Source organism: Mustelus asterias, chromosome 27 (genome assembly GCF_964213995.1).
Source record: "Mustelus asterias chromosome 27, sMusAst1.hap1.1, whole genome shotgun sequence".
Classification (NCBI taxonomy): domain Eukaryota; kingdom Metazoa; phylum Chordata; class Chondrichthyes; order Carcharhiniformes; family Triakidae; genus Mustelus; species Mustelus asterias.
This window is the reverse complement of record NC_135827.1, coordinates 31,950,401-31,974,713: the sequence shown is the minus strand read 5'-3', so window position 1 is coordinate 31,974,713 and position 24,313 is coordinate 31,950,401. Positions and strand designations below refer to the sequence as shown.

At 42.8% G+C, this 24,313-nt stretch overlaps 1 protein-coding gene across 5 annotated transcripts in view; it reads right to left on the bottom strand.

Moving 5' to 3' along the window:
• Window positions 1–943: 943 nt before the first annotated feature.
• sik3 (SIK family kinase 3) overlaps window positions 944–24,313 on the bottom strand; it is a 280,186-nt gene continuing 256,816 nt past the window's right edge. For all 5 annotated transcript variants that reach the window (XM_078198960.1, XM_078198962.1, XM_078198961.1 and 2 more), the window contains 8 exons: window positions 23,773–23,873; window positions 22,792–22,907; window positions 21,004–21,364; window positions 17,982–18,898; window positions 9,873–10,021; window positions 8,383–8,509; window positions 4,585–4,786; window positions 944–1,481 (listed from right to left, as the gene is read on the bottom strand). In XM_078198960.1, coding sequence (XP_078055086.1) covers window positions 4,596–4,786; window positions 8,383–8,509; window positions 9,873–10,021; window positions 17,982–18,898; window positions 21,004–21,364; window positions 22,792–22,907; window positions 23,773–23,873 — 1,962 coding nt within the window. In that variant the 3' untranslated portion in view covers window positions 944–1,481; window positions 4,585–4,595. The remainder of the gene's footprint in view (window positions 1,482–4,584; window positions 4,787–8,382; window positions 8,510–9,872; window positions 10,022–17,981; window positions 18,899–21,003; window positions 21,365–22,791; window positions 22,908–23,772; window positions 23,874–24,313) is intronic.

Genomic DNA, 24,313 nt, shown 5'->3' with positions numbered 1-24,313 from the left:
CATAAACAAGAAAAAATACTTTTCAACATTTCCGAAACAGAAATAGCAAAGTATATTAATATACATTCAACATATACTGCGTATTGATTACTACAATACAAAGCAACATTAAAAATGTGTTACAGGTGAGAGATGGCACTGCATTTCAGTTCTGATTTTGTTTTCCTTAGATTGGCAGTTAACTCTCCCATAAATACAGTGTCATGTAAACAAAAAAAAGATACATACAATAAAAGCTTTCAGTGTTTCCTTGGTACCTTCCCGTCGAACAGCTGAATATCAAGTTTTTGACTTTTTTTTATCATCAAATAAATGGAACAAAAAATATACAAATGACATAAGTTGGACAGATGTGTAGTTTAGAAGCAGATAAATGGGTGATATTTAAATTTTCATCAGGTCTAAAAATTCTCTGTCCGAAGCTACTTTTTTTTGTTTTTTTTTTAAAACCATGATTATTAAAATCACAGTTAAACACTGCTTGACTGGCTTAGTTGTAGTCTTTCTTTCCATTCGTGCAAATTCCTTTCGAAGTTCTGCTTCTTCCCCTTTTCTGAAGCAGCGAAATCTTTCAAACTTAAATTTCATTTTCTGATCAGTTTTAGAGTTCAGAAAGAAGCCCCAGAAACCTTGGGCAGGTTCTGGGTGTTTCAATATATATAAAAAAGGTGACATGACATAGAAACATAATACGCACTGTGAAATTTCAAGGGTTAACATTAACAAATTTCACCTGGCACAAGGAAACAAGTCACATTACAATGCCATAAAAAGGGAAAAATACTTTAACAAAGGTGCAAGTTACAATTCAAATATAACAAAATCATCTATTTTGACAATTTATTTTTAACACGCGGTTCATTCAATTGATATCTTAAGGTAACTTAACAGGTTCTACGTGGATGGAAAACAAAAACCATAAAATCTAACTTGCTTTTTAAAAAAAAAAGATGGCCGTACGCTTTTTTTTTTGGTAAATGACGCAGAAATTAACATGAGAAAGAAAGCACGACGACAAACACTGGAAAATAAAACTTAGGAAAACAAAAGCATATTGCACCACTGTTAGGCAAAAATCGAAAATGGAGGAGTATCAGAGGGACAGCAAGCAGTCTTATTGCTCACAGAGTAAAATAGGCCTCAGGGCGCATGCTGCACTGCTCAGTTACTCTGCCTGGATAAAGTGACATCACAGGGCATGGAGGGTAAGGCCAGGGCGAAAGGGCTTGACGCATGAGGATGTACGGGAATCATGGCTGTTTTGCTTTTTTCTCTCTTTTTTTTTTGTAATTTTGAAAACTTCAGGCTTCTCTTCTCCTCGTGACTGTGGCACCGACAGATGTGGCAAGTAGCGCAACCCTCAACTGACAGCAGACAAGTCACGATATTGTGCTGGAAAGAAATACAATGAAGTTTTGGCGTGATGCTGCTAGATACTGTTGGCAAAATGGACCTTGCACCTCAAAGCTGAACACACTCGTCTGTAGAACAACAAGAAAAAAAACAAACTGGTGGTTAGTTTGCAATTTTTTAATTTGTCAACTGTAAATTGTATCCAAACTCCCGATAGCTCAGAGTATTGAATTATTGTCACATGTATTATTACTATGAATTACTATTGTCACATGGGGCGGCACAGTGGTTAGCACTGCTGCCTCACAGCGCCAGGGTTCGATTCCCGGCTTGGGTCACTGTCCGTGTAGAGTTTGCACGTTCTCTGTGTCTGCGTGGGTTTCTTCCGGGTGCTCTGGTTTCCTCCCACATTCCAAAGATGTGCAGGTTAGGTGAATTGGCCATGCTAAATTCTCCCTCAGTGTACCCGAACAGGCGCCGGAGTGTGGCGACTAGGGGATGTTCACAGTAACTTCATTGCAGTGTGAATGTAAGCATTCTTGTGGCTAATAACAAATAAACTTTTTTTACTGTGTTGGGCTACAGAGAAAAGTACTGTTTCTTGTGCGCTATCCAGACAAAACATACCATTCATAAAGTTCATAGAGGAGAAGAAAAGGATAGGGTGGAGAATATAGCGTTGCAGATAGGGTAAGAAGAATGTGTGATAGTTAATGTATGATAGGGCCATTCAAAAGTCTGATAGCAGGGAAGAAGCTGTTCTTGAGTCGGTTGGTGCATATTTTGTACCTTTTTCCTGACGGAAGAGTAGCGCAGAGTGGTAAGGTTTCAGGCTCAATTTCTCATGCAGGGAAAGTTAGCTGGGACCCTAAATTAAGTCGCACTGGCTTGTAAGTGGCAAAAAGAAAATCAATCAGGGATCTTGTTCTTATTATCTGTTGATTGTGGTTTGTGTGTGAATGCGAGGACAGAATTTGGATCTGGAATGCTGTAATGGAAAATAGCTAGCCAACAAAGTTTACAGGTAAGTAATAGCTAGGTAGGCCCAGAGTGTAAGCTGCATGTGTGTCAACAAGGAGCCAATTACTTCAACAGAGAAGAGTGAAGAGAAATAGCATTTAAACGCTCTAAATCTATAATATTTTCCTCAGGGCTCAATAGAAGTTTGACCAATAAATGGATTTTTAAACATTTATTGTTCATCCCTTATCCTCCCAAGGACATAGGGTAACCCTTCTTCTATTGGGTACTTATTTATCCAGAAGCAAAGATGTGCAGGTTAGGTGGATTGACCATGATAAATTGCCCTTAGTGTCAGGGGCACTAGCAGGGTAAATACGTGGGGCTATGGGGAATAGGGCCTGGGTGGGATTGTTGTTGGTGCAGGCTCAATGGGCCGAATGGCCCCTTCTGCACTGTAGATATTCTATGATTCAATGATTCAAATACGCAATGAAACTGAACTCGTTGTCTGCAATGCCATTTTAAACTAATCCTGCAGCATTGTGTCAAAAAAAAATACAAAACACCAAAGAAAACATTCCCAACTTTGAAATCTTAGCTTTGTCCTATCTGAATCCAGACCTCATATTGTAATCCTAATGGTCAAATCACAGCTGGACTTGTGTGTTCAGGTCTGACTGCCATGCGGTGTGTAGGATAAACAGTTGTTGTAAAACGTGTGGAGAAAAGCACGAATGATGCAAGTAAAAAAGTTTTAAGGAATGATTAAGAGGGATTTAATGGTATTAGCCACGGCTCAACGGGAAGCACTCTTGTCCCTGAGTCAGTAGATGTCGGTTCAAATATCACTCCAGAGACTTGAGCACAAAGATCTAAGACTGACATGCTGGTCCGTAATTAATTACACCAGATTGATACTTAGGGAGGTGTTGCACTGTCGGAGGTGTGTCTTCTGGGTGAGAGGTTAAACCGAGGCTCCACGTGTTCTCTTGGGTGGATGTAAAAGATCCCATTACAATATTCTGAAGAAGAGTAGGTGAGTTACCCAGGCATCGTAGCCAATATTTTTTCTTCATCGACATCGATAACACAAAAAAAATTTGGTCCCTGTAACATTGTTATTTGTGGCTGCCACATTTCCTACATTACAACAATGACTACTAACTCAAGAGTACAGGTACTTCAATAGGTCTAAAGTGCTTTGGGACATTCTTAGGTTGTGAAAGGTGCTCTATGAATCTTTATTTCCTTTAATCAAGATATATAAATTATTAAATAGATAACATGAATACAGAATTTTGAGGTTAGTTTGGGCCAAATGGAGAGCTCAACATAATTTTAAACTATGGAAAAGGAAAATAATCTTGTAAAAAATGGTTCATCTCAGGATGTTGGCTGGCAGGCAGGCTATGCTGCTGGCTCAATAAGAGGGCTGGTAGCTCTGGAAAGTTGGCAACACCACTGGGTGAAGCGGGCACTGCTGAGGTAGGTCAGGGACAGCAAGGACACTCCAACATAAAGGCAGTGCACCGTGCGGAAATAACCAAAACCCAGGGTGGCAAGTCATTAGGGATGGAGGATAAATTTCGTGCTAGGGTGTGCCTGCAATTGTAGTTATTAATGATGTGGAGATGCCGGCATTGGACTGGGGTGGGCACAGTAAGAAGTCTCAAAACACCAAAGTTAAAGTCCGACAGGTTTATTTGGAATCACGAGCCTTTGGAGTGCTGCTTCCTGATGAAGGAGCAGCGCTCCGAAAGCTCGTGATTCCAAATGAACCTTTTGGACTTTAATCTGGTGTTGCGAGATTTCTTGTGGCCTCTTCAATGCAGCACAGAGCCTGTCTCCTATTTTCTCCCAGTCTGCCGCGAGAAGGGGGTGGGGGAGGGGGGCGCCTAAACTAGTGGCCTCCACATGAAGTGGCGTCTGTTGCGCCAATGGCAAAAATGCTTGCGAGGTTGAAAACTCACCCCTAATTGCGCCTAACCCTGTTCCCATCCCTCTATTTTCCTGGCCCTCTACTTCAAGTTTGCCATTACAAGCTCAGGACATCTCAGCCCAAAGCCCGTTGAACTCATACTTCAGTTTGATAGGCGTAACTTTATTGTACGAGTAACACTGTCCTCTGCACACATTTACTTTGATGGTAAAAATGCCACCGCAACCTATGTGAAACAAGACAAAATTTCCATACACAATAAAACTACTAGGAGCACAGACAAGCCAAATACACGCGCTCTCCCTACAACAAGTTGTGTTGAAGCCCACCTCTGTATGCCCTACACTCCAGCTTGCTCCATTCCAAAGGCCAAATCAGCGTGTTTGTAGGTGAGAAGTTTGTTGTCAAATGGTGGATTCAGTTCTTTCAGAATGTCAGTGAAACATTTGGTGGTGTAGCAGGAACTGTTTGAATGCGGTGAACCCTCTCCCGGATTTGGATCAGCAGAACTCTGTGAACCTTCATCACACTCTGAAAAACCATTGAAGAATCAAACAAGACAGTAATTTAAAAAGATGTTTGCACTCAAACCTTTATGCCTTTGTGTTTTCTCATAGATCATTGTCAGCTACAGTGAGAGCCAGAAAAAGGGAATTCCAGAATTTTTATCAGCGTTCAATAATAACATTTCGCATTTCTTGTTGCTATGAAGTTGCATATGTAAGATTAAAACTGTGATGTTTGAAAATGTAAATAATGAAAAGAAATGCTAAGAGAAACAAACAAAAGAAATCTTATGGCATTGTCTCTTTAAAAAGCATGCGTCTTTCTGTGGATTTTAAACTGCAGCAGCAGGTTTGCAACATTTATATCCAAAGCAGCAGCCAGTGTTCCAACATCGCAAAACAGGCTTTTGAATTGAACCAATTAGTTTAAAGCAAGCACGCAGTGACACAGGACCAATGGAATTCAAATGTGAGGTTTGTTGACAGCCTCAAGCCACTCAGATTGCAGGAATACTTAGAGGTAATTCCAGGTATTTAAACAGGGACAAGGGGAAATAACTGTTAGAGTAAGCTTGCCACTTCTTTAGTCAAAAGGAGGGGAGGCGAGGCTCTCACATAGAATCCTGCTGTAATATCTGTATCTCCAGAAAATCACCATCTAAATTGAAGGGGCTTCCAGCTCGGAAAGTATTCCAGACAAGAGCATCACCGAAGAATGTTCAGAGACGCCTAGTTGCATATTATTTGAGAATGACTGTATTCTATAAGGATTTATTTCATTATACCTGAATGAGTCTTGTAATATTTGGACAGCAGTCTATTGGGATTTAATTTAGCTTGTTAATTGTTTCATAAAGTTATCAGTTTTAAAAATAAAGACCTGTTAATTGTTCATGATATAGAGAGTGGCAGATCCTGCTTTAATCTACCAAAACCAGTAGCTTCCTACGACCTCACCCACACTCATATAGGATTACGAGCCGAGGTATATCCCTTTGGGTGGTTCCAAAATCGTGCGGAGGGACACATCACCTCCGTGTCCTAACATTGTTCATAATCTGATCTATCGGTTTATGAGGGATTGACTAAGCCAAACTATGTTTATGTTACATGGAATTGCAGGATTTTAATCAACATTGCTGGTATTTAAAAACCACAAATCCACCCATGTTCCAGTGAAAATCACAAGCCCAGTCACCTTAACAAATGTATATTCTAAAGCCTCATCAAAACATAAACTTTAATTCACATTCTCCTCGTGTCTGCGTGGGTTTCCTCCGGGTGCTCCGGTTTCCTCCCACAGTCCAAAGATGTGCGGGTTAGGTTGATTGGCCATGCTAACATTGCCCCTTAGTGTCCTGGGATGCGTAGATTAGAGGGATTAGTGGGTAAAATATGTAGGGATATGGGGGTAGGGCCTGGGTGGGATTGTGGTCGGTGCAGATGGGCCAAATGGCCTCTTTCTGTACTGTAGGGTTTCTATGATGAATTTTTCTTTCAGAAGGCCGGCTTCTTGTATTCTAATTGGTTTTTTTCTAATGAGAACAGGCTACCTGATTTTGTTCCCTTCCTGCATTCAGGTCATATACCTTCTGATGTACAGGATAAGTGCGACACGGTAGCACAGTGGTTAGCACTGCTGTTTCACAGCTCCAGGGACCTGGGTTCGATTCCTGGCTTGGGTCACTGTCTGTGTGGAGTTTGCACATTCTCCTCGTGTCTGCGTGGGTTTCCTCCGGGTGCTCCGGTTTCCTCCCACAGTCCAAAGATGTGCGGGTTAGGTTGATTGGCCATGCTAAAATTGCCCCTTCGTGTCCTGAGATGCGTAGGATAGAGGGATTAATGGGTAAAATATGTAGGGATATGGGGGTAGGGCCTGGGTGGGATTGTGGTCGGTGCAGACTCGATGGGCCGAGTGGCCTCTTTCTGTACCGTAGGGTTTCTATGATTCTATGAACCATCGCTAATATAATCGATGTAAATGTTCCTGCAAGGTGTTAAAAGGATGAGCTTTTTATAAAATAAAAAAGATACTTTCCAATTCTTTTTCTGGCTGGGTTTAAAAAAAAACAATAAACTGTAATCCTATTAAGACAATGGAGAACTGCCAGCCACAATATGCAACTTACACTTCACCCAAAGGGGACAGAAACCCAAACTCCCCTGGGAGCATGAAGGACCCCATTTCCTCTTCGCTTTTACACTACCCTGAAACTTTTCAGTAGTTTCCGAGATGAGACATCAAAATGCAATTACCGATGACCAAAGCAAACACAGATTAATCAAATTCCTCTAATATATACAGCCAGCAGGAGTTTAAGAACTGGTTACCAAGCCAGAAAGATCATGAACGGAATTTTCCCATCCTGCCTGCCTTGGGAAACATGGCTGGTGGGTGGGCGGGTGGGGGTGTGTGTGTGTGTGTGTGTGTGTGTGTGTGTGTGTGTGTGTGTGTGTGGACCATGCAGTGATCCATTAACCTCGGGTGGGATTTTCCGGTTTTGGCACGGGCGCAGCCAGAAAATCCCGCCCCAGAAGTCAGAATGCTCTGCTGAAAAGCTGCAAAGAAGTTGTCTCTCTATCTCTCTCTCTTTCTCTAAAGTATTGTGCCAGAATTCACAAAGGAACCACCCTAAAGAGAGAGATCTGCTGTAAACCAAGATTTTGTGGGAATAAAACGTGGAAATCTGCTCCATACAACTGATTCCATGAAGACAGCCAAGCAGAATGACTGCAATGTGGAAACACTGCATCAGGGCCAGCCAAAGGACAGCTAACTTTGTATTCCTTTGTTTGTTTATCTTCTTCACGAATTGGAAAAATATCTTTAAGCCTATCCTCTTATTTTACAGTTTGTACGAGTGTGTATGGATGGGGGAATGTGTGTGATGTGGTTGCGATTTACCTAGTTGAGGAGCAAATTTTCTCCCAAAGGGTGGTGGGGATCTGAAACTTACTGCCTGAAAGGGTGGTAGAGACAGAAACCCTCAACATATGAAATAAAAGCAGTTGGCTATGCACTTGAGAAGCTGTAAACTACAGGATATGGATCAAGAGCTACAAGGGACTGGACAACTCTTTTTCAACTGGCAGGAACATGATGGGCCAAAATACCTCTTTCTGAACTGTAGATCGGTCTATTTTGCTATCTTGTCAATTAAACTCAATTTTACCCAGATTATTTTGTGCATCCAAAGCATAACTTCTCATTTAATAAATTAAAAGCAGTCAATAAGAGCATTCGATTGACACAATCTTTGATGTAGCCCCCATGGAAATGAATGATGTCAATGAACTTCATTCCCCACAAGACCATTCTCCAGAGATCACTCCGGAATAGAGAACATAGTTTGTGCATCATGCAGTATGCAACCAACATTATCACATCAAAAATATCAATCTTCTGCAAAAGCAGTGCATAGAGCACAACACCTTTCTCATTGCATTTATTGGAAAGACAAATAATTGAACAAGTAATTATTACACACTTAGCTGATGGCGAAGCCAAAATAGATTTGGGTTAGTGCAGCCTGTGTAGAGGTATATTATTTTTGTATCAAGTTGCTAAGTATTTAACTTGTGTTTAAGGCACTACTGATAGCATACTCAAGAGGCTCTGACCTTCATTCTCTCTGGTCTGCAGCTGTTGGCTTCCTGTGAGTGACGACTGGCTAAGGACATCTGACATACGGGCAGAGCTAAGCACCTTTCCAGCTAACAAGCTCATCCCTGAAGGTTCCGCCTGATCCTTCAAAATAAAAGGAAAGTTAAATCTGAGAGTAAGGGTAAATGGGCACAGTAAAGAAACAAGCAGCGCCATCAGTGTTTTACCCCTTCGAGGAAATCAAGTAAGGGCCAGAACTTTCTGGCCGTTCACACCAACGGATCTTCCGGTCTTGGTGACTGTGTGCCTCTGCTGCAGATTTCACGACAGCAAGGGGTACATTCAGCTGGAAACCCAGTTGACCACGGCAGGATCAGAAGATCCTGCTGCTGGCAGGCCACCTGCCGCCACCACGTAACACGCAACAGGTTGCATTGTAAATCCTGCCCAAAGATTTTCTTCTTTACGTCTTTTTATAAACAGAAAATATTAGTGACACGGAGAGGAAACTTGGAAAACTCCTTTGCTCCATAGGGCGGCACAGTAGCACAGTGGTTAGCACTGCTGCTTCACAGCTCCAGGGACCTGGGTTCAATTCCCAGCTTGGGTCACTGTCTGTGCGGAGTCTGCACGTTCTCCCCGTGTCTGCGTGGGTTTCCTCCGGGTGCTCCGGTTTCCTCCCACAGTCCAAAGATGTGCGGGTTAGGTTAATTGGCCATGATAAAATTTCCCTTAGTGTCCCGAGATGCGTAGGTTAGAGGGATTAGCGGGGTAAATATGTAGGGATATGGGGTTAGGGCCTGGGTGGGATTGTGGTCAGTGCAGACTCGATGGGCCGAGTGGCCTCTTTCTGCACTGTAGGATTCTATGATTTCTATGATTCTCTATGAGAGTTTAGCAATTTCTCCAGTTCAGTCCCCTGATCACTAATCATAGAAACAAAGCACAAAGACACTCAGTAAAAAATGTCACTTATCCAACTGTTGCTTGACGCTTCAGCTGACTCTTTAGTTAGCTGTTTAAGTTTCTTAACTTCTTACACTGTCTCATGCAAAGTTGTTTTGGAACAACTTTGTGAGGCAGAGCGGAGTGGACACTGGAGGCAGATTGGAAGGGGTAGGGGTGAAGGCACAGTTGAAAACAAGACTTGAGTCTATGCTCGAAACAGAAACACTGACAAATCAGAGAGCACCTTCCATCCTTTTAACCTTAATTTTGACGACTACCCAATTAAGTCAAGACCAATCACTGTTGGGTTTTGCTGGGCAAAGACTGTAAGGGATTCTGCATAACTAAAGCTCCACTGATTCTGTTTAATAACTCACTAAATATTCTGTTTCTGGCTTTAATAATCTTAAATATTGAAAACAAAGAAAGTAGAACAAATTAAACTTGAAACAAAATGAACCACATTACTCAGACACTTTCTGTTACACTTGAAAGCAGAGATAATAAGTAGATATTTAATAGTCAATGATAAAAGAGGGTAAAAGTGATATGTACATACATAAGCATCGTCACTTGTCTGAATGGTGTGATGCCGTTGGAGGGTTCTAGTTGACTGTCTCGTTGTGTAACTGACTCCATTGTGATCATTCACCTCCATTGGCTGCATAGGAGCTCTTCTCCCATCCATTCGATCCCCTGTCATGGACTCTGAAATGAGAGGATATTTATGCAGTTTCAATGCTTTTTTTTTGGCCAGCCTCCCATCCATTGACTCTGTCTGCACTTCCCGCTGCCTCGGCAAAGTAGCCAGCATAATCAAGGACCCCACGCACCCCGGACATTCTCTCTTCCGCCTTCTTCCGTCGGGAAAAAGATACAAAAGTCTGAGGTCATGTACCAACCGACTCAAGAACAGCTTCTTCCCTACTGCCATCAGACTTTTGAATGGACCTACCTGGCATTAAGCTGATCTTTCTCTACACCCTAGCTATGACTGTAACACTACATTCTACACTCCCTCCTTTCCTTCACCCAATGTATGCTATGAACGGTATGCTTTGTCTGTATAGCACGCAAGAAACAATATTTTTCACTGTATACTAATACATGTGACAATAATAAATCAAATCAAATCAAAAAGTATCTCAGGCTCTTGGTTTTTAATCAATTAAGATACATTCAATGCAACTTTCCTCAATCTTTGAATGTGGATCATGATTTATATTTAAATTAATAATAACCATGTATAAAAGGAGAAATAACAGGAACTTGATCATGAAGACATTACATGGGACTTTCTTGGGCCCTGCTGTATCTAAAGCTTTCCATTTCACTTCTTCGATGAAGAAGGATGTAAGAACTTGAGTGCAAATAAAGAGAGAAATGAAAGGCCAAAGGCATTCCTAGTTGCAGAGGGAAACAGAGAAAAGAGTCAGAGAGATTTGTTTGTGGGTGACGCACTACATTCAAAGGATGAGAAAAAAAAACATACCAATAGGTAGGCAATATAACGTTCTGCTTTAGTAGAAGCATGCCTAGCTTGATCTGGTCAACGAGTAAGATCACCCTATTTTCCTAAAATAGTTACAAGTTCTGGCACATCACACATATCACTTTAGCAGCTGCATTACTGTCTATTCATCATGGGGTTGTTCAGAGTGCCAACTCCCTTTCTCTGCCCACCTTCTCCTCTGCCACTGGTGTCTTAGATATATAATGGCTTTCAATAGTTGCTCAGTATCTTCCTTGCGGATGCTCCAACAGCTGATCAATGGGCTCTTTGTCCCAGCAAAATATTAACTTTTCACCCATTTTGATTGTCAGGAGCAGAGGTGCCCCGGCCATTGTGGGAATTAATCAAGATTTTATTCTAAAAATCACATAGCACAGTGATTGAAAGAAGCGTAGATGATAAATGTGACAGAGCAATCACTTGTCACAGCTGACTGAGTCAAGTACAATCTACTGTAGTTAGCAGCTACAGTAAGGCTGGATGTAAGGCTGCATTTTTCCAAGACAAAGCAGGAAATGAAGTCCAGGTCTGCACTCAGAGATCCTGTGCAAGGAATAGCAAATCTAAATGAGAAACTAAATTCAGATTGGAAAGAGAACAAAGCTCTCTTCTAGAAGCTAACAAAAAAAATCTTTCCTTCTGAAGCTATGCCCTTCCCAAGGACAAAAATGATCTCACCATACTGCTGTGTACTATCAATAATAGGCAAACTTGTGTTTCTGGTACGCTATCGCCCAGATCCAATGGCACTAACTGCAGCTACCAGTTATCTTGAATAAGCAAAAGTAATTGTTGAAGTAACGTTTATGCCATTAAGACAATTTTCATATTTTTCAATAGAATCTTTAACGTACAGATTACACATTCATACTGACATCTAAAATGGTCATAAATTCAGATTCTTACTGGCTTTTAAACCAGCTGAGTGCAGTTCTGAAATGTTTCAAATAAGTTTAAGTTTATTTATTAGTGTCACAAGTAGGCTTACGTTAACACTGCAGTGAAGTTACTATGAAAATCCCCTAGAAGAACAAAGTACAGCACAGGAACAGGCCCTTTGGCCCTCCAAGTCTGTGCCGATCACGACACCCTAACTAAGCTTAAAAAACCTTCTGCCCTTACTCGGTCTGTACCCCTCTATTCCCTCTCTATTCATGTACCCATCCAGATGCCTCTTAAATGTTGCTAATGTGCCTGTTTCCACCACCTCCTCTGGCAGCGCGTTCCAGGCACCCACCACTCCGCATGAAAACCTTCCCCTTCACATTTCCCTTAAACATTCCCCCTAAAATCTGTAAAATTTTAAGGGGACAGTCAATTGATTATTTGCACTTCTGAAGGCCTTGGGAACTGCTTCAAGTCAGGAGCTGATATGAGCTGCTCCCCTGTTTTTCCTACAATGTAAAGAACAAAAGAACAGTCTGATAATGCCCCTGAGAAGAAATAAACTGGAATTTGCCCATCTTGTCCCACTGCCAAGAGGAATTCCTCTTGCTGGCCATTAGCAGAATGATTCTGGCAGTAGTTAAGAAATCTGAAGCCTTGACTATCATGTTTTATTTAGCATAATAAAGCTACAGGAAGTGGAAAAAGATAGTAGAATTTTAAAAAAAATAATTGCCACCTTAAATCACCTTCAACGCAAGTTGCGTTGAACTCAGCAACCTTATAGTAAATGGGCAGAGAGAATTATAGTTATCTATTTGAATCTGCACTTGCTGAGATTTTCCTACATATTGTTCGATTACAGAGAACAAAAGAACAACGAACAAAAAATAGTACAGCATAGGGACAGGCCCTTCGGCCCACTAAGCCTGTGCTGATCACGTTGTCCTATCTAGACCAACCGCCTGTATCCCTCTATTCCCCGCCTGTTCATGTGCCTATCTAGATAAGTCTTAAATGTCGCTAACTTGTCTGCCTCAACCATCTCACTTGGCAGTGCATTCCAGGCCCCCACCACCCTCTGTGTAAGAAACTTCCCCCGCACATCTCCACTCAACCCTTTCCCCCCTTACCTTGAACTTGTGTCCCCTTGTAATTGTCATTTCTGTCCTGAGAAAAAGCTTCCAACTTTTCACCTTATCTATGCCCCTCATAATTTTGTAAACCTCTTATCAGCTTGCCCCTCAGCCTCCATCGTTCCAGGGAGAACAATCTCCCCGAGAGGTATTAGGAAGACAGATTTTAGGATATTTTGGTGGATGTTGCTGGGCTGAAGATAAGAATGGGGTGGAAGGGGGCATTGGGGACTGGTGGGAGGGAAGGTTGGAGCATGTGTCATTTCAGGGCACTCATTCAATATGTTCAGTAGCCAATTGCACAGGAACACCAGCAGAAATCTTAGAGTAAGTTATCTGCTTTGCGAGGGAGTAATGCACAGGATAGAAAAAAGACCTGAAATTGGGGGGAAATACTAGGTGAAAACAACAGATGTTGAAAACTTTAAGAAGTGATCATTCTTCTTTCCTGCCCCTGTAATGATTTGTAAGAATAAAGGCGGGATTAGGTACCGTACAGGAACAGAAAGTCAGCCTTGGCTGTCTTTGAATCTAATTTCATTTAATTCTCAGTAACTCCTCAAAACTTGATAATTTTGCACATTTCCAACCTATTTCAACAACAAAGAATGCCTTGATAGAGCTTGTTTCCTATTATGACCAACTGAGTAGCTCCAACTGTCTCTTCTGAACAACACATTGCATTTATATCACACCTTTCACATAGGAAAAAACATCCCACAGAGAATTACTTTGTAGAATCATAGACCAAGGAGCGGCACAGGCTTGGAGGGCCGAAGGGCCTGTTTCCTGTGCTGTACTGTTCTTTGTTCTTAGTGCAGGAGGAGGCCATTCGGCCCATCGAGTCTGCACCAACCACAATCCCACCCACGCCCTATCCCCATAACCCCATGCATTTACCCTAGCTAACCTCCTTGACATTAAGGGGCAATTTAGTGTGGCCAATCCACCTAACCTTATGGAGACATTGAAAAACAAAATGTCTCAAAATGAGCCAAGCAAAGATGACAAGGAAAGTAAACAAAGTTTGGCCAAAGAGATAGTTTAATCATAAGAAGTGGGAGGAGCAGATCTTATAGCCTCTTGAGCCTGATCCACCATTTAATACAATTATGACAAAACCTAGCAGCCTGAAAGGGGTAGAGGTAGAAAGGCAGAGTTATTTAGGAAGGGATTTCCAAACTGTGGGGCCTAGTTAGCTGAAGCATTGACCACCAATAAACAAAAGGGACAGAGTACAACAGAAACCACTGTCAGTGGGATGGAGGGTTCAGGGTATGGTGTGAGGGAGAGAATGAACTTTAGAGCCTGGAGGATGTCACAGAAATAGGAATTCTAAAAGTCCTTCCTAATATGCATCAGAGGTTTCAATAGCTATTTATGTATTTAGTATCTGGATATTAATAATTTGCCACCAGACTTTGCATTCCTCATTTTAAGCTTTGTCGCTTGCTGTAGCGATTGTACCAGTTTGTTACCATGCTGGTCTCATTTGAGAGTTTGTTAGGATGGGGAGAGAGAGGAGAGTGGAAAAGAGAGATCTTACCAAAAATATTCCATGTGCCAAACAAGCATGAAAACAGGTGAAATTCACACTTTTTATTTGGGCAACTTACAAGTCGAATTTTAATCACACGTGGCAAGAAAATCTTGACAAACTTGAAATTCACCAGTAGGGGGAGTGATCCTAAATCACCTGAAAGCCAGCTGATAGCATCATGTACAGAGAGAACAGAGACCTGTCACTGCCTCTGCTGCTATCAGCTGGCCTCCGTGGTCCAGTACTCCCACACCCTGCTACCGCATGGCTCTGTGGCCGATCGCGAAACAAACCCCCCGAAGATGGCCACCCTCCCTCCACCCACCCACCAAATCGCCATTGCAGAGTGGCAGCGATCCCACCCTCTCCCCACCGTATGCTGTTGCAGAATGTGCAGCACCCTACCCCCCTCAACCTGCCCCGTCAGGCTCCACCGCCTTGGCACTGCCTGGTGCCCAGTGGGCAGTGCCAGTGTGCCAGTTTTTCAGGTGTGAGGCTGATTGCGCTGGATACCCGGTGCCGTTGAGATTGCGAGAGATGAGAAATTGGGCGTGAACCTGATTTCATGGCTCTCTCGCGATCTTACCGGCTTGCCCCGCCCATCGGCCAGCAGGGTGCAATGGCATGATCATCCCCAGGGTATTGAATTTAGTCTCATTTTCTTTGCCGCGAAAAGTTGATCTTGCGTCCAGCAAACGTAAGAGAGTTTGTCCAGAAGCAAAATACTGCAGGTTCTGGAAATCTGAAATAAAAACAGCAGAAGCTGGAAACATTCAGTTGGTCTGGCAGCACCTGTGGAGAGAAACAGCATTAACATTTCAAGTCAATAAATTTTCAGTTCTGATCAACCTGAAATGTTAACTTCTTTTTCTCTCCATGGATGTCGCAAGACTTTGAGTATTTCCAGCATTTCTGTTTTTGTTTGAAAACGCATATTGTGCTCTTACTCATCCTTTGCCACGATTTTTTAATTACTTCACTATCTTCAATCCATCCTTCCTCCTATAACCTGAAGCTTTTAAGAACTTGTCATAGATCATAGAATCCTACAGCGCAGAAGGCCATTCAGCCCATTGAGCCTGCACCGACCACAAGGCCCTATCCCCATAACCCCATGCATTTACCCGAGCTCGTCCCCCTGACACTAAGGGGCAATTTAGCATGGCCAATCCACCTAACCCACACATCTTTGGACTGTGGGAGGAAACCGGAGCACCCGGAGAAAACCCACACATACACGGGGAGAATGTACAAACTCCATACAGAAAGTGACCCAAGCCAGGAATCGAGCCCGGGTCCCTGGCGCTGTGAGGCAGCAGTGCTAACCGTTGTGCCACCATGCCGCCCCTAATTGTCATTTGGATTTATCCAAATTCTTTGCAACAGTGCCACTGTTCCGCACACCTTGCACTAGAATTCCACTCCTTTCCACCAACCTAACCAAACTGGTTTTACCCAAGACACAGCAGTCCACATTTTCACTAATGTAAAATTTCAGTACAAAAGTCATACATAAAGGTCGCAGCATGTATAATAATCTCAACAACCCTTTGCAACTTGCCTTTTACATTGTGTTTAAATTGTTAATGTCCTTGGATCAGATATTTTCTAATTTTCTCTGACTCATGTGCCGTGTTTTAATAAAAATAAAATAAAAATCTGGAGTGATTAGTAAAACTCAGCAGAACTGAATCCCATCGCAGTCTGCAATTTTCTAATGATCTCTTTATACCTTATTTATAACAATATACTGATTTGATTTTACTTAATTTTTGAAAAATTTTATTACATTAACACTGCAATGAAGTTAGTGTGAAAATCCCCTAGTCGCCACACTCCAGCGCCTGTTCGGGTACACTGAGGGAGAATTTAGCATGGCCAATGCATCTAACCAGCACGACTTTCGGAGGAAACCGGAGCACCCGGAGGAAACCCATGCAGACACGGGGAGAACGTGCAGACTCCGCAGACATGCGGAACGTGCAGACATGAGGGAGAACCTGCAAATTCCACACAGACAGTGAACCAAGCCGGGAATCGAACCCGGGTCCCTGGTGCCGTGAGGCCACCAAAGGATACCAAAACTCTACCCAGTACTCCACATCTAGTCTCACCAATGCCCTGTACAGCTGTAGCAAAACATCCCTACTTTCATATTTCAATCGAAAACCCAGGACTACATGAGAAAGCATTTGTAGTTTCATTGACAAGTCAAATCCAGTGGAGAGAGGATACAAGGTCAGAAGATGCCAAAAAAAGGTGACCTTTGAAATAAAGTTTGGGTTTTATTCTGGGCGAAGAGGAGGAGTGTTCCCCTTAGGCCCCACAAGGCAACCTTGGATGACCCCCTCCCCCTGGAGGCTCCCTTTTCCGCAACTTTGATTCCCTTCAAGACTCCCTGGCTACTTTCTAAAGTGTCAGGGATCATTCCGTAGGGTTCCTGTTGTCTCAATTTTCCCTCCAGTCTACTGATGAGGTAGTGATTTTGTCCAGAGGGTCCAAGCTCCTATCAGGAAATGCAATCCATAAACTAATTCCTTGGAGCCTCACATGGCCATTTGCCCTGCCCACACCTCCCCATTAGTAAAATCACCTCCATTATTTGTAGATGGTGAGGAACTGAACTAATCACTAAAAGTTGAGTCCATCATGGTTTGGATTTTAATAATGAACCGTGAAAATGGCATCTTATTTAAAGGTAAAATCATGTCCGGATTCATGCGGCAATTAATATAACAGACAGGTACTATCCAAAAAGTGTGTGTGACTGAGTGTGATCTTGGGTAGTAAGCATTTAGTTTATACCAGACTGTACAGCATCAAAAAGAAAGGAAGACAAAGGCAGATAATGCACCTTTCACAACTTTGGGTCATCTCAAAGTACTTTACAGCCAATTAAGTGCTTTTGAAGTGTAGTTACTGTTATAACATAAACACAATAGACAATTTACATGCAATGAGCTCCGATAGACAATAAGGCGATATTGACTCGATAATCTTTTTTTGGTCACGTTGGTTAAGGAATAAATATTGGTCAGAACACCCAGGATAATGCCCTTTGCTTTTTGTCAAAATAGTGCTACGTGGGATCTTTTACACCTACCTGAGAGAGTACACGGTGCCTTGGTTTGCCATCTCATCTGAAAGGCACCATCTAAAACGGCGCTGCGCTCACTTAGCACTGCGCTGGAGTGTCAGTCTAGATTTTTTGTGTTTAAATTGTGACAGCAAGAAAGCTTCCCTTCTGTAAAAAGTGAAACGTCACGAATGTGCCTAATATGCCCATGAGGTCTGAAAAATACTTATCTTTGTCAGTGATAAACATATACTTACGTGAATCTTGCATTATAGCATGTTGGCAAGTCTGTGGCTGCACTCTTATCGATTACATACTCAGTTATTGTGCAAATCTGACAACAGAAGCTCCATGTGGAAATCAACCAACTCATCACAAAATTTATGAATGGTGCAAAGGGCTATGCAACCAAACAAGCTGAACCTTTGACTTCTCAACATCTCTAGGCAACAAGATTTTAGTAATTAGAAGTCCACTACCTAGGCTAAAACTATCTAAGCACAAACACTTTCTCTTACCTCTGCTTGGCACTTTGTTTCTGGCAAAGCCAGGGACTGGCTGATGACTGTATGTTTGTGCCATCTCATGCACATGATTCATATTTACTAGTAGTGTCTCTGCATCCCCACATCTAATAGCATTAATCAGTGCTGGGTTCTCTTGGCAGCCTTTGGTGGGTGAGTCAGTGCAGTCTGTATTGTCCTGATATCCCTCCCTGTTCCCCTCGCTCACACAGTCCTCTTCCATACTCTCTGAATGCATCAACGGGGAGTGGTGTACAAAACTGTGCCCTTGGGGTGACGAAGGGGGCTGTGGAATATGCTCTTGACCTCTGACCTGTAATAGACGATGGTGCTGATGATAAGTTTCTGTACTTTGATAAGGCATATTTAACGCTTGGCGCTCTGATAAAGTCTGCTGTTGCCCACATAGGTTGGCAGTCATGTTCCCAGCATCCCCCACCCCTTGGTTCATGTGCCTCAGCAAGTCATATTCCTGCTGCTGCTGCTGCTGTTGTTGTTGTTGCTGCCGCTGGTGACGTTTTAAGAAATGTGCCGTCTCAATAGGAGGCAAGCGCAGATCCTGTTGTCCCGTCAAAGAATGTCTGGGTGATAGCAGGCCCTGGATCATATGGCCATACTGTTGTGAAACTTGCTGGTGTCTTGTGTAGTCAGATGGTGTTGGAGAGAGCAATGCCTGATGTAGTGACGAGGCTGTGAGATCCTGCTGTTGTTGCTCATGCTGCAGGAGGGCTTTGCCAGCCATGTTTTGGTTATAGTTTAAAAGCGGGTCCATCTGTGCAATTTTCATGGCTTGGGAAAACGCTGCTGCTGGATTGAAGTTGTTAGTTACACATCGGAACTGCTCCTGATAAAGGTGAGGGTGCAAGTGTGTCTGATCGTAGCTCAAAGGAGAGAATCGACTGATAGGTCGACTGAAAACAAACAGAAATCAGTGTTAACAGCCAGTTAAAAGCATTATGAATAGACACATACAGATCAGATGGGTGAGAGAGCCAGCTTCAGTGCAGGACATTAATAAAATATTTGCGCTTTTATTACAATCAGACTGCTTTCATGGCTCATTAATTGCCATATTTATAGAACTTCATTCCAGGGCTCGCCAGGTGGTATTTGAACTCATGGCCTCTGATGTTGGTTCAAGATCAGAGTCACTATACTTCCATTCACACTGGGGGACTTGAATATGCTCAAAGGCAGATGGAGTGAAATTAGATCTGCGTTGCCCTTGGAGGCATATCGTATATATTGTTGTCAAACTTACAACTTTGGAGTTAACATCACTTGTTCTTCTGCATATTTAACTCATTTCTTAAGCCCATTTAACCCTTTCAATACTCAAAACTGTAATACCACATTTGGGGATCGTGATAGCATTTTTTGAACAATGTTTCAACATTAGTTATTTTCTTCTCCCCATTAAGTTTTGATTCCAACTGTGCAATGCTGAATTCCCCAAACAAATAGATGGCAAAGTAACTCCCCCCTCTCTGGCATCTGTAATATCGTTCTTGGCCCAGTTGCTAGGTGGTGAATGAGAATAGCTAAAATGCTCTTTAATTTTTTCTCCTTTACTGTGTAAGCGTCTAACTTTTCTTTGCTGTCTCGGCTTAACAACGTTATTAGAATTGGGAGCTGGTTTTCCTGACTATTTCACAAATATTGGGATACGCAGACTCACACTGGGGCAGCAGTTCCAATCAGGAGTGAGGAGTTCTGGTCCTTGAACACTGGAAGCTTTAACGCCACATCATTCATGCTTTTTATTTGATATGCAGAGAATGGTTTGGAGGGTGGGAGGCATATACAGGGGTTGGGAGAGAGATTGGGGGCAGAGATATGGGGGGGGTAAATGATCGTGGTGGAGAATCAGTGATCAGGAACATTGGGTTGGGGGAGTGGGAAAGGGTGGGAAGTTCGCCTTTCTGGGAGAGAAAAATATATCTTTGGTGTGGTGGCGGCTGGAAGGAAGCACATTGTTCCTGCTAGCCCACAAGCAGTGCTGGAAAGAAGCTCTTGTGTTTCCTGAGGTTCCAGGAACCTGGCAGGCTGTGATTATATTTAAAATAGAGCTAAAAAGTGAGACCTGCAGTCTGTAATATATTTAAATAGCCCACCTGCTTCCTAGGAGCAGGTTGGTTTCCCCACCACCACTCCCCTCCTCACCATCTATATCCCCCTCCCCATCCTCCATAACCCACCCCTTCTCCATTAAAACGGGAAGTGGACCTTTTCAAGGTATGTTTGGATTTGAAGTTTTTTTTAAAAATGTTCTCCATCCTACCCGACCCAAACCCACCTGTTTCTGGGGGCTTAAAATTCCCCACAAGCTGTCTGAATCACCATGTCATCGTTCACAATGCATGAAGCAACCCACAAGCCTCCTGAGGCACATGGTACTAATTTGATGCCAAGGGATTGGCCCTTAACCTCAACAGAAGTTAAAAGAACCAAAAAGGTTAGAAGTCATCAGCTTAACTTCTCAATAAAATGTCCCTGATCCATACACTATTTCAACACCGTAAATGGGAATATAACATTTAAAATAAATTAATACAAATCGGAATTCATTGTGTGGCGATTGCCATTTAAGGGCCGCTATTGATCATGTTAAACAGTTAACTTTTAAAAAATATATGATTTTGAATAATTAAAAGGTTGCTATAAGTAATCAACTGGTCATATTAAAATTATGGCTGGGATTCTCCGCTCCCCCTCACCCCGGTGGGAGGTTTCCAGGCAGTGGAGGCTTCTCGCCACTGGCTACTTTGCACTGGATCTTCTGGTCCCGCTGAAGTCAATGGCCACTTGCGTTGCTCGCCGGACGTCTCACTGGGGAACATGCCACAGAGTACTTTTGGTGGGATCAGAAGATCCTGCCAGCAAGAGGGCTGGAAAATCCCAGCCTATGGCACTGATTGATTTCCAACTGATGTGAAGAACACATTTCAGACATTCTGGAGAAAGACTTAGATCTTGGGGACCTACACATCGCAATCGGGTTCAAAGATAATCTTACCTGTTTGTCTCTGCACTGTCAGCACTCAGTTGTTTTGCTAAGGCCCTATGCTGTCCAAGCCCAAGAGATGGCATGTGCAATCCTCTCTGCTGCAGGGGTATTTGATTCCCTGGACTGATGATTCGGGGGTGCGTGGTGTGCAATGGCTGCCCAGCAGTTTGCAGCAAGTTGTTGCTGAGCATATCTGGTGGTTCTTGGACTTGGATTGTAACCTGCTGCGTTTGTGATTGCTGTGATAAACCAGGCTGTAAATTCATTCGAGGCAGATTGAGGTTTGGGGGAGGAGGGCTATTATTCGGCTGTTGGAACAAGGCATGTTGGGATGGTAAGCCTTGAAACTGAGATGGCGAGGAAACACAACCTAAGGAATTAAAAACAAACATTTCAGATAGTGAACTATTCAGCCATTTCAGAGGGCAGTTAAGAGTCAACCATATTGCTGTGGATCTGGAGTCACATATAGATCAGACCAGGTAAGAATGGCAGATTTCCTTCCCTAAAGAACACCTTATGACAATCAATGCTATTTTCATGGTCACCAATACTGAGACTAGCTTTATGTTCCAGATTTATCAATTGAATTCAAGTTTCTCCAGCTGCGATGGTAGGATTTGAACCCATGTCCCCAGAGCATTAGCCAGGGCCTCTGGATTACTCGTCTCATAATGTTATCACGATGCTACTTCTCCCCAAATATTTTTACATAGGCCGTATCTGAATACTTATTTTGTAGCTAAATAAAATACTGGCTTTTGAAGGAAGCAATAATACTACCCACAATGACAGTGCAACAAGATAATAGGGAACTTCCTATTTGACGGTGCACCATATTTTCCTGCTGATTAGATTGGGTGAGTGTCACGTAACCAAGCATATAATACTATTGGAGTGAAATGAAAGTCACCGTAGTCCCAGAGGACTTGTGGTGATTTAACCTGAGGGTCATCACAGCTCAGGCAAGGGGCAAGGTTGAGAAGGTTGGGCCTTTATGGATGATCTCAGCCGGTACAGGAATTGAACCCGCGCTGTTGGCATTGCTCCGCATTACAAACCTGCCATCCAGCCAACTCAGCTAACCGACCCAAGTCAGTTAGGAACAGTTATGTATACTTATGAAAGATTTTGGGTGGAATTTTACCGGCACATCCGCCCGAGTTTCGTACGATCCTGTCCGAGGCCAACAGAAAATGCCGTTCTCCGAGTCTTTCCCACCCCTGGAATTGGGTCGGGCGTGCCGGTAAAATTCCAGCCTTTGTCTTTGGTTATCCAGGTGTCTGACATGGGAGGAACACTATTACCATGTTTAAGCTTCAAAATCAAGCATCTGAACCATCCAGATGTGTAGAAATTTAATTTGCTTATTGCAAGGTGCACAATCTTTCCATAAGAAAATAATAAACTGTCTGAGCTTATAAAAGTGTAAAAGCAGCTGGGCTGAAGCAGTCTATCACTAAGATTCTTACTGCTTGTGCAGCATTAGTATTAGAGCATTGGCTTGCAGGGTTATGTGAAACCAAGCTGGAAGAATCCTGGTCTCCGCTATCAACTCTACTGCTTCATTGGGAAACCAGGTTGCTAGTCAACCATCTGGTTCAGGTAACGATTCAGGAATGTAGTACAAAGCATTGCCTGGGTTCCAAACTGCCTCTTACAGGCACATCACCTTGGAGCCACGTCGAGCAACTCCACTTACCTAGACAGAAAGATGATAAATTGAAATTTAAAAACTGCAAAAGATGTTTAGACTGGTTAACCTAGGCCTTCAAAATTAATATGGAAAATGCTTACTGTTGGATTGTATGATGGCCGTGGTGCCAGGAGAAGGGCTGTTATTAGATTTGCTGAAGAGATGGTTGTTGGGATGGTTTGGAGGAGGGCTCGACTGTTCATGCTGAATTTGTAACCTGCAAAAGGTGATTTTTTTTTAATGTCACAATTTGGAGGCAATTGTAAATAATGTAAATTAACTGATCATTGTTAATAAAGTCTGCAAATATAGCATTGATCCAAAATGCAACCCAATGATTCCTCTGATAATAACTTACCATTAGTGAGCCACTCTTATAGAATCAGTTGAAATTGACAAACTTTTGTGGGTATAGCCATAAGGTAAACTCTGCTGAATGCAATAGGCTTTGAATATGTTGTCCGACAAGCAGTGTCAGTTATGGTGAAGGATTCGCTTATAAATGTAACATTAGAATGTTCCCATTGTAATTTCACAAATATTTCAGATGGTGCAGTTCCACAAACACTGCCTTAATTCCAAATTAAACACGAGGCAAGTATTAAACACACTTTACAAGGTCAATGTCAATGCCTGCAAGGACAGGCAGGTGTTCTGGGGAAGAGAGATTGTGGAGGGTTCCGACTGCTGGGAGGAGGTGGTGGGGGAGGGTGGTCCTGTGTTGGTTCAGAAGGGGCTCCTCCTCACAAGCAGGGGGTTGAAGGTCCAATGATGGGGGTGACGCCCTGGACATGCAAGAGGGCCTCACAGTGGTTTTGGCGTGTGAATGGGGAAGGAGGAGGTGAAAGAGGTGGGGAGGCCTGGTGAAAACACTCTGCTCCCTTGACCCACACACTTTACATCATGGATTCAACCCCTCATCCCCTTTAAGTGGCCGAGTTTCCTGAACCTGGGGAAATCCAGCCGCCTGTGGTGAAAATGAAGGCACACAGTCTCATCATAATATTTAAATATCAAATCTTGTTTATCGAATGCTCACCCTACAAATAGCACACACTACGTTAAAGTTGTCGATTACTCACCTTTGCAGCTGGTGGGTGATGAACGCTGGCTGGTTTTCCATATGCTGCACCAAAGAAGCTGTTGACAATGGAGGTGAAGGTTGAGCTGGTCGAATACATTCCTATAGGCCAGAGAAATGGGATAGTCACATTTGACAAAAATGGATTACTGTGCAGTACATATGGCAACAAGGTTCACTAAAATCAAACATACTGATTTACTGTCAGGGATTTCCTGGTCATTGTTTTTTTTTAAAACTTAACATTCACTGTGGAATAAAATCATACTCTGAAATTTGACAGGCCCTGCTCTACTATGTTGGGCTCTCCTGCTTGTTGCGAAAGCCACTTGATGAGGGCGGAACACTGTTGCCCTTTCTCCAAATCCAACAAAGACCTCCTTGAAGTGCTCATGACTGCAACTGACCCACTTGTCATCTTAATTTCCCAAAACACTGGCAGCCCTTTAACATGCTGCAATTGTAAAAGTTTCAAAACATCTACCACACACCATCTACTCTGCCAAATTCAAATCCAGTTCAGATCATTTGATAATTTGATG